The sequence below is a fragment of the Passer montanus genome, unplaced genomic scaffold (genome assembly GCF_014805655.1).
Source record: "Passer montanus isolate IOZ18808 unplaced genomic scaffold, ASM1480565v1 scaffold499, whole genome shotgun sequence".
NCBI classification, from domain to species: Eukaryota; Metazoa; Chordata; class Aves; order Passeriformes; family Passeridae; genus Passer; species Passer montanus.
Window position 1 is genome coordinate 3,417 of NW_024369918.1, and position 10,808 is coordinate 14,224.

Genomic DNA, 10,808 nt, shown 5'->3' on the forward strand with positions numbered 1-10,808 from the left:
AGCCTAATGGATCCCTGTTCCAGCCCCTTGGAGCCCTGTGAATGCACACCTGAGACCTACAGATCCCATCCCAGCCCCATGGATCCTCACCCCAGCCCCACAGATCTTATTCCAGTCTTACAGATGCCATTCCAGCCCCACAGATCCCCATCTTAGCCCTACAGTTCCTACCCCAGCCTCACAGATCCCATCCCAGCCCCATGGATCCACATCCAAACCTGTGGATCACAGAATATCCCACCGCAGCCTAACAGCCTATTTCAGCCCCTTGGAGCACTGTGAATGGAAGGGCGGGATGGCCGGGAATGGGGGTGCAGGGGGTCCCAGAGCACTGACGGGGTGCAGGGGGATCCCAGTCCCGGATAGAGGATTCAGGGAGGTCCCAGTGCCCCAAAATGGGGGTTCAGGGTGTCCCCATGCCGGGGAATGCGGGTTCAGGGGGAGTTTCCCTCCCGGAATTCGGGGTTCAAGGGGGTCCCGGTGGCCGGGAATGGCGGCTCCGGGGGCGCCGGTGACCAGAAATGGGGGTTCAGGGGGGTCCCGGTGCCAGATGAGGGGGTACAGGGGAGTCTCGATCCTGGGGAAGGGATTAAGGGGGGGTCACAGGACCCAAAGTGGGGGTTCAGGGGAGTTCCTCTGCCCGTGAATGAAGGTTTAGGCGTTTCCCGGTGAGCAGAAATGGGGGTTCAGGGGGGTGGTGGTGCCAGATAAGGCGGTACAGGGGGGTGTCGATGCTGGGGAAGGGATTGAGAGGGGTCACAGGACCCAAAATGGGCATTCAGGGGGAGTTTCCTTCCCGGAATTCGGGGTTCGGGGGGTCCCTGTGCCACATAAGGGGGTGGACCAGCTGGCCCATGCTGGTGTCGTACTGGGATCATAATGGCATTGATGGGGTTACACTTGGAGTGCCTGGCACAGTACTGGGAGTGTCTGGGAGCTACTGGGATCATAGTGGAGGTGACTGGCATCAAACCAGACTCACACTGGGAGTGTTTGGGAGTTACTGGGATTGTACTGGAGGTGACTGGACTTATACTGGGAGCAACTGGGACCACAGCAGGGGCAAATGGCATCGTGTAAGGTGTGGCTGGGCTCATACTGGAAGTGATTGGGGCCACAATGGACTCTTACAGAGAGGGACGAGAGGGAAGGAACCGTACAGGGGATGACTGGGAGCCACTGGGACCATGTCGGGGGCAGCTGGATCCTACCGGGAGTGATTTGGAGCATACTGGGAGTGACCGGGATCATCCAGGGGGTGACCGAGAACCACCGGAGGGGCGGCGGCGGAGCTCGGAGGCGGCCCCGGCGCAGGTGGGAGCCGCGCTGGGCTGTGCGGGGGCTCGGGGCTGGCTGCGGGCCTCGGGGGCGGCAGGGGGCTGGGGCGGGTGGCTTGTGCCGTGCCCGGCCCGTGTTGGCCCTGGGCTGAGGGCGCTGCGGGAGCGGCTGCCCGCGGTCTCCTTGCCGCCGCTGCCTCGGCAGGAGCCGCTGCCGGAGCAGCGCTGGCTCGGCGCGCTTGCTGTGGCTCGGACAGAGGTGGCTGCCCCGTGGCCGGGGCTGTGCGGGCAATTTCCGTGGCCGGAGGTTTCTGTGGCCCGAGGAGAGCGAGGAGTCCTGGAAAAGTGACTTTCTTGCTGGGCAGAGGCACAGGCCGTGGGGCATTGGCCAGGCGCTCTCTGCCATTGCTGTAGTACGCAGCCTCCTTTGGATCCTCATTTTCCCGGCCGCTTCTCCCTCTGCCTTTGCCCACTGGCTGAGGTGCTTGGAAGGTTCCGACTTCCTGATGCACCAGCTGCATGTCCTCGTTCATGTGCACCCCCACTTTTGTATAACAGCTGATATTTTCATGGCTCTGTTAAGTGTTTGTTCTTCTCCTGGAAGTTGAGGAATTCAGCGGGACTTTGTGTGAGCAGCAGTCCATGAATTAAAAAATGTTAATCAGTAACATTTTTTGAAACTGATAGTTTCTCCCTTCCATATCTACAAGTCCCTGACCCCATCTCCAGGCAGATTCACTCAGTGATTTTTTTTTTTTTTTTTTTTTTGTTTTTGTTTTGCCTTACTGGGTTTTCTTTGGTTTTGGGATTATTCTCGGTGCCCTCATTCCCTGTCCTTTTGTAGCCGTTTCTGGATCAGGAGGCCTGGCTGCCACCTGCATCCCCTCGCTCAGCTGCTGAATGAGCTGCACTCTCAAGGTGTTCAGCGTGGTAAAAAGATGGGAATTGCTGTAGCATGTAAGATGAGAAACAGCATTCGTTTAACCCATGGTCTGCCATGGAACCACGAAACTGTGTCCCATTCCCATCCTTTCCACCTTTGGACTGGTACATGAGCTGCTTTCTTTTTTCCATTTTTATCTGTTTCTCCACTTTTCCTTTGTCCTCTATTTGCCTGTACCAGGTTGAGTTATTTAGTTTTCCACAAACTCCTCCTTTTTCTGCAAACAGATGATCTGATTCCATCCCATAGTGAAGTGTTGTGTTCCTCATTTCAGTGGATTGGTCAGCAGGAAGGTCAGGAGCTGGATCTGCCTGGTTGGTTATTATTTTGAGGACAGCTTGTAATCTAATGATGCCATTGAAATGATAAATGGGTTCTGTGACTCCTGATGTGAATTGGTTGGGGTTCCCAGGGGCTGGTCCATGGTGTTGTAGGATTTGTTGTGGTGGCCGTTCATCTTTTGCCTATTTCCGGGCGCTCCCTCAGGAGCCAGGGCTGAATCAATTGGCTTATTTTCTCTAGTTTGAACATCAAATACTTGGATTCCAAACTGATTTTGCTGAACTTGTGGTGGCAAGAAGACCCCAGTGTTCTAATACATCCTATACAGCATAGACAGTGACAGCTCCTGTTGCAGTGGGCAGAGGGATGATTCCTGCCCACTTATTTTTGTGAAGTTTTCACAACTTTCTCCATTTGCTGTTTCCCTTTGCAGCTGAACCCATTTGTGTTGCAGAGTCAGATATCCTCCCCATGGGCTCTGCCTTGAGCTGTGCAAATTCCAGTGGAAGCAGGCAGAGCTTGGGGTGAGGGACAGAGGGAATCAGCCCAATTCCTGCCCCAGGCAAGAGACCCGGGTCCATTGTCCACACTTTGCCCCAGCAATGTTAATTTGCATTTCTAAAGCTCCTCTCCTGGCTGTCTGGAACTAAGCTTCTCTTTCAGGGCATAATCTGGTGATTCCCGCATTCCTTCCCCCCCATCTCCCATTGCTTTTTTTTTAGTACCATTTTTTTTTCCATTTTTTCCTAACACTATTCTGTTAACTGTTTCAGAGTTAAAGGGTCGCCTTTAAACCTCTTCTAGTTTTTAAAAATGCAACTTCAAGTTGACCATTGAGAAACCCAGATCAAAATTCTGCTATCACTAAAGACACACACACACATACCTAAAGAGCCTCTGGTTCTCTTAAGAAAAAAAAATTGATTCTGACACCCTGGCCCAAACCTTATTGACCCTATAAATGTAGGATTATTTAGAAAAAATAAAGTCTTAATATTGTAATCTTGTCACCGCAACTCTCCAGCATTTCTAGTGTTAGAGACTCAAGGCATTACTTGATTCTGGCCAGGATGTGCAACAGAAATCATTTCATCCACACACAGCCCAGGTGTGCAGAGAAAATCATTCCATGACACACAGCTTTTGCTAGTTTTTCCTTGTTTAACCCGTGGTCTGCCTGGGAACCACGAAGCTGTGTCCCATTCCCATCCTTTCCACCTTTGGACTGGTACATGAGCTGCTTTCTTTTTTCCATTTTTATCTGTTTCTCCACTTTTCCTTTGTCCTCTATTTGCCTGTACCAGGTTGAGTTATTTAGTTTTCCACAAACTCCTCCTTTTTCTGCAAACAGATGATCTGATTCCATCCCATAGTGAAGTGTTGTGTTCCTCATTTCAGTGGATTGGTCAGCAGGAAGGTCAGGAGCTGGATCTGTCTGGTTGGTTATTATTTTGAGGACAGCTTGTAATCTAATGATGCCATTGAAATGATAAATGGGTTCTGTGACTCCTGATGTGAATTGGTTGGGGTTCCCAGGGGCTGGTCCATGGTGTTGTAGGATTTGTTGTGGTGGCCGTTCATCTTTTGCCTATTTCCGGGCGCTCCCTCAGGAGCCAGGGCTGAATCAATTGGCTTATTTTCTCTAGTTTGAACATCAAATACTTGGATTCCAAACTGATTTTGCTGAACTTGTGGTGGCAAGAAGACCCCAGTGTTCTAATACATCCTATACAGCATAGACAGTGACAGCTCCTGTTGCAGTGGGCAGAGGGATGATTCCTGCCCACTTATTTTTGTGAAGTTTTCACAACTTTCTCCATTTGCTGTTTCCCTTTGCAGCTGAACCCATTTGTGTTGCAGAGTCAGATATCCTCCCCATGGGCTCTGCCTTGAGCTGTGCAAATTCCAGTGGAAGCAGGCAGAGCTTGGGGTGAGGGACAGAGGGAATCAGCCCAATTCCTGCCCCAGGCAAGAGACCCGGGTCCATTGTCCACACTTTGCCCCAGCAATGTTAATTTGCATTTCTAAAGCTCCTCTCCTGGCTGTCTGGAACTAAGCTTCTCTTTGAGGGCATAATCTGGTGATTCCCACGTTCCTTCCCCCCCATCTCCCATTGCTTTTTTTTTTGTTACCTTTATTTTATTCTGTTAACTGTTTATGAGTTAAAGGGTCGCCTTTAAACCTCTTCTAGTTTTTTAAAATGCAGCTTCAAGTTGAGCATCGAGAAACCCAGATCAAAATTGTGCTATCACTAAAGACACGCACACATACCTAAAGAGCCTCTGGTTCTCTTAAGAAAAAAAAAAAAGATTCTGACACCCCTGGCTCAAACATTATTGACCCTATAAATGTAGGATTATTTAGAAAAAATAAAGTCTTAATATTGTAATCTTGTCACCGCAACTCTCCAGCATTTCTAGTATTAGAGACTCAAGGCATTATGTGATTCTGGCCAGGATGTGCACCAGAAATCATTTCATCCACACACAGCCCAGGTGTGCAGAGATAATCATTCCATGACACACAGCTTTTGCTAGTTTTTCCCTAAACTTTATACCATTCAAACCCCATAAAAATGCACTGGTTTAACGTTCATTGCTTCCAAGTTGTGTAGTTTGTAGTATCTGGTTTCCTGCTGGACCCAGATTTCTTTGCCTCTGCTGTTCATTAGGTCCACACTCGTGGATTTCCTTCTCAGCCTTTTCCAGAGCAGGTGTCTCCAGCTCTGCCAGGGGCAGTGTCTGGGGTAGCTGTTGGTTGCTGTTTGCTGCTGGGCATTGATGTTTTGTTGCTGGTCGTTATCTCTGTGGGTAACTGCTCCTCCATTTAGAGGCTCTTTTGGTTGTCAAAGTTTTAACTTGATGCCAGGCTTGAACAGCAAGAGATCCTTGTGCCATCAGTTTTTGGGCCTCAGTTCCCATGAAAGCTGTGTCTGCACAATTCTAAGACAATGAGGCCACTCGTTGGGTTAACGATTTTTGCCCAATAATTCCTTAGGCATGGCCCTGTTGAACCTATCCACCTATCATTGAAATTCTTTTTCCTTGTCTAGGAGGGCCAGGTCAGGAGCCTCAGTTATTCTGCTTTTTAACACTTGAAAATTCTGTGTTTCCTCCTGGTGTCCATCCATCCAGTGTTCTTGACTGCGGTGTTTGGAGAGATGCCTCTGTTGTAGCCTTGCTGCAGCCCCACCCTCAGGCAGCGCTCAGCTAATCAGAGCGTGTGGGTGTTCATCCCTGGCGTTGGGCCCCTCAGGGGCTTCCTGGATGGGGGAAACCCTCCTGAGACAGTTCTGTGCTTTTGTGGGTTAAATGTGGGTGCTTTGGATTTTTGTGGGGGCTAAATCTTTATATTTTGGAGGGGGTTTTTATTGAATCCTGATGCTGAATGATGTTTGTGGTATTTTTGATCTGTGTCTTGATGTTTAGAGGATTTTTGAACTCAGTCTTAGTATTTTGGTGATTCTTACAGACACAAGATGCCCAAGGACTTCATGAGATAAAGTGCGGCAAGGAGTCCGAGGTGCTCTCATCTCATATTTTCACCCCAATCAGGATTTGTCATTCCCATGGTGTGTCTGGATGGAGGAAGAAAAGCCCTGGAGATTCCGCACGAGGAGGGGCTGCAAACCCAGCCCAGGGAGCTGCGGGGAGCAAAGAGCCCCCCTGAGCCAGGAAGGTGGCCGGAGATCCAGGCAGAGCTCAGAGCTGGTGGAGAAGCCTCATGGCAGGGAGAAGCCCCACGAGTGCTTGGAATGTGGGAAGGGTTTCAGCCGGCACTTTGACCTGATCCAGCACCAGGTGGTCCACACTGGGGAACGGCCCTACGAGTGTGAGGAGTGTGGGAAGAGCTTCAGCCACAGCTCCAGCCTGATCCGGCACCAGAGGTTCCACACTGGGGACCGACCCTTTAAATGTGGGGAGTGTGGGAAGAGCTTCAGCCAGAGCTCCAGTCTGACTCAACACCAGAGGATCCACACTGGGGAAAAGCCCTTTGAGTGTGGGGAATGTGGGAAGAGCTTCAGCTACAAGCAGAACCTGATGCAACACCAGGTGATCCACACTGGGGAAAAGCCCTATGAATGTGGTAAATGTGGGAAGAGCTTCAGGTGTAGCTCTGACCTGAGGAAACATGAGAGGATCCACACTGGGGAAAAGCCCTATGAGTGTGGGGAGTGTGGGAAGAGCTTCAGCTTGAAGTGCCACCTGACGGAACACCAGAAGATCCACTCTGGGGAAAAGCCCTACAAGTGTGGAGAGTGTGGGAAGAGCTTCAGAGAAAGCACGACCCTGATTCGGCACCAGGTGATCCACACAAGGGAACGGCCCTACACCTGCTTGGAATGTGGGAAGAGCTATGGGTGGCACTCCGACCTCAGAAAACACCAGCGCATCCACACTGGGGAGAAACCCTACGAGTGTCCCCAGTGTGGGAAGAGGTTTCAAAGGAGCTGCGATCTCCTCGTACATGAGCGGAGTCACACAGAGGAGAGGCCCTTCCGCTGCCCCGACTGTGGGAAGGGCTTCAAGCACAACTCCAATGCATATGCTCCCATCCTGGAGAATAATTTTTGAGACATTGTAAAAACAAGAGCAGCCTCAGGCTGTGTCCTCTGTGGATACCGCGGGCCCCCACCCTGCTCTGACTCTCCCTGCCCGCTTGAAACAGGTGCCTCTAAAACTGAAGAGCAGCCACAGCCATCTGCCCAGACAAAGGAGGGGAAGGCATCCTGTCCTGCCGTTGTTAGCGGCCTGTATTGCTGACCATGGCTCTAGCAGTGAGGAGGAGGGGGATGCCTTCAATCCAGGACCAATAGATCCAGATGCTGAGCCTGGCCTCTTCCCTCCTGACCCTCATGAAAACTGGGTGTGATTACAGAAAAAGGGTCTTAAGGAGGCGGATTTTGATATCACAGTGAAAATAGTCGCGCCAGTCAGACTTCACAGCGCCAGGGGAAACAACCCGCAGTGGGAAACTCTTGCTTATTGGAAATTAAGGAACTACACTGCACGGCTATGGAACAAAGGCTGGGGTCTCCCTATTTTGCTAATCTTTTACAGTCTACATTGTCAACTCATCTTATGACTCCTCATGATTTAAAGGGATTGGTGAGCCCATTATTAACCCCCACTCAGTATGCCATTTTTGATGCTTGTTGCAAGCCACTAGCCTGTTGGTGGTGGAGCAAGAAGCAGCAATTCTGCAACCTTCCAGAAGTGTCTCCAGTAATGGAGCCGCTCGGTGGCACAAGCACACACACACAATCACTCCAGCACACCCTTCCGGTAGCTCTTGTAGAATTACCCACAACAAAGAAGTGGGAAGGGTCTTTGTGTGGAGTTCCAAGGAGGTTTGTTGCAGCCACACATGAAGGGGTCTGGCGACATTGACAAAAGCACATTGGAGGGTCCAGGTTTAGAGGGGACAAGGAGGCAGAGCAGAGCATCAGGGCCGGTGGGCTGAGGGCTCAGGGTGGTACAGGGGGAACAAGGGGCGGCAACCAACAGGGTAAAGGCAGCATAAAAGCACCCATAATCAGTTATTTAAAATGGATGCAAGCCATCCTTTGTGACCCCAATTTCCAAAGAGGTCATGGTACGAGTCTGGGGCCATTTGAGCTTTAAGTTCTTTTACTTGATCTTGGATCTTCTGGATTTTGGCATGGATGGCCTTGCTGTGGGAGGATAGGTTGAGGCAGCACAGCCTGTTGAAGTTTTCTTTGGGCTGTGCCACCATCCATGCGTCCATGGTTGGTGGTGACGGGGGCATCCAGAAGACCAGGACGACTGAGGCTAGGTAGGTGGTGGCTCTCATTGTGGTGGATAGTGTCAGGGTAGGTGCTTTCTGTAAGGTTTAAAAGAGTTGTTTTAAAAATTGTCACATTTAGGGTGGGCAAGGCTGTTGCCTTCCCTTCTCTTCCTCTAGCCCCCTTCTTTATTTAATAAGAGAATCAGGAAAGGAGAATAGTAATAAGGTAAAATAAAGTGTGTGGCTGTGGGGAAAATTAAAATAGAGAAGGAGGGATGGTAAATGTTGTAACTGGGAACAGGAAGGTATGTGGAAGGATGTTAGTAGGATGTTAGTGAGTGGGATGTTAGAAGAGTGTTAGTAAGGGGAGGGGGTGTCATTTATTCTGTGGTTTATCCATTGTGGGTGATGTGTCCATGTCCAGCTCTGGTCCTGCTTCTTGTGGTGGGATGAGTGGGTGGATTTTGTCTGGAGGATTTGCACTGCCTCAGTCTCCATGCAGAGCTCGTCTCATCTTTTAGGTCTTCCGTGTTGATCTCAGGAGTGTTTGCCACTGGTATATTTGTTCATGTAAGAAGTGGTTTTAGAAGTTTCCCTTGGAGCCACCTGGGTCCTGATGGTGTTGAGATATAGGCATATCCTCTTCCCCAAGTTATTAAAGGGAAATGGCCAGAAATTTCTTGGGTGTCTGGGTCCTTGATCAGCACCGGTGGTTTTTCAACTAGTTTTGCTTGGATCAAGTTGGAAAAGTGCCAGAGGACAGGGGGAATTGTCTCTGTAAGTGAGCTGTTCAAAAACTTTATTGTATAAAGAGCCTTACAGAGCTTCTCAGTTGGAGAGGTTGTCTCTGTCCCTCCCCGTTGCTGATCGAGGACCCGTTTAAGGGTGGAATGGGCTCTTTGCTCTTTCAGTGATGGCTTGGCTGCTGGGAGAATGAGGTATGTCTGTATTGTGCTTTACTCCCCCACTGATTGAAGAAATCTTTGAGCTTGTGGGAGGTAGGAACCGGACCATTGTCTGTTTTAATCTCTTCAGGGAATCCCAAGGTGGCAAACGAAGGAGAAAGTGCCTGATGGTCTCTTTGGCACTTTTTCCTGCATGGGCCGAGACAAATACTGCCCCTGAGAGTGTGTCAATTGACACATGTAAGTATTTGGATCATCCAAAGGCAGGGTAATGTGTAACATCCATTTGCCAAAACTGGCAGCTGTTCAGGCCTCGGGGGATAACCCCTAAGGCTAAAGATGGAATTTGATAAACTTTGTGATTTGGGCAGGTGGACACCGTTGCCTTGGCTTGATCCCGAGGTAGTCTGAACATTCGCATTAACACAGGAACGTTCTGATGAAAGAAATCATGGCTTAGTTTGGCCTGTGAAAAAATATCTGGCACATTGGTGTAGTGCACAGGCATGGCCAGGGCATCTGCTTTACAGTTCCTTCCACAATGGGTCCTGGGAGGTCAGTGTGTGCCCTCACATGCCTAATGTGAAACGGTTGCTTTCGGTGGGAGAGAAGGTGTATTAATTCTGAAAGCAACTCGTACAAATTTGGCTTTGTCACTTCCCTTAATAACGAATGTTCTGCCCTCATAGCTACTCCAGCAACATAGGCCAAATCAGTGACTAAATTAACAGGTTCTTGGAACCTCTCTGACGTGGTGCCAGAGTCTCACAGCTAGCTTGATCACCCCACAGCACCATGCTGAGAGTGGGACTCACCCCAGAAGCAGGGTGATCTGGGATGCAGCAGGGAGAGGTTTATTTGAGGGAAAATCCAAGGATGAGGAGCCGAAGAGCCCCGATAAAGGGTTTGCAGGAATGTTTAAGTGGGGGAGGTTCAAGGAGAAGGTACAAAGCCTCAACCAATAGGGATATCCTGTGGAGGAGCAAAAGGCTGGGTTTTACAGTGTATCAACCAATGAGGGAGATGAGGGGAGGAGAATGGCTCACATAGTCCAATGGGGTGTTGAGGATTAGGGATTTCCAAAGGGGAGGTCCAAGCCAGGAGTGGTACAAAAAGAGATTGGCAGGGAACTCACTGGAACAAGGGGCTGGTATTAAGGGGGATTGGCATGCATGGGCTGGGCCGAGGGAGGATTGACACAGAACATTGGAGAGCGGTGGGCAGGGTTAGGTGAGACAGACAGCTCAGGGGAAGGTTACAATTTCAGGGAGAAACCGTTAACTCTGGGGAATAAGGGGGATACCGACGAGTCCATGAAACATAGAAATGCTCCACAACACCTCTCAAATGCTCTGACAATAAAGCAAGTTCAACAATTTGAGGGGACCCCTCAAAAATCTGGACATTTGTTACTGTTGAGGTGGTCATGACACGAAACAAAGACCACAAGCAGTCTCAGGTGGCAACTTCTTATTATTGAACGTGGCTGACCTTTTATACACTTTCTGATTGTTTAGGCTTCTTCTGCCCTAACTATTGGCCACAATAAATCAACATAACACCATTGGTGAAAAGTTACAGTGACTTCAACTAACTTTCTAAGAATACTTCATTCAGCTGCCTTATCTTTCTTCAATTCTTCTCATCTCTCCG

The 10,808-nt window shown here is 49.8% G+C and overlaps 1 protein-coding gene across 1 annotated transcript; it reads left to right on the forward strand.

The window, feature by feature from the left end:
• The first annotated feature begins 846 nt into the window (after positions 1–846).
• On the forward strand, positions 847–7,076 carry LOC120508800 (zinc finger protein OZF-like). Its single transcript, XM_039722714.1, has 2 exons — positions 847–1,314; positions 6,057–7,076. Exons 1-2 carry the CDS (start codon positions 1,120–1,122, stop codon positions 7,074–7,076), a joined length of 1,215 nt encoding a protein of 404 aa, XP_039578648.1. The 5' UTR covers positions 847–1,119.
• The last annotated feature ends 3,732 nt before the right edge of the window (positions 7,077–10,808 follow it).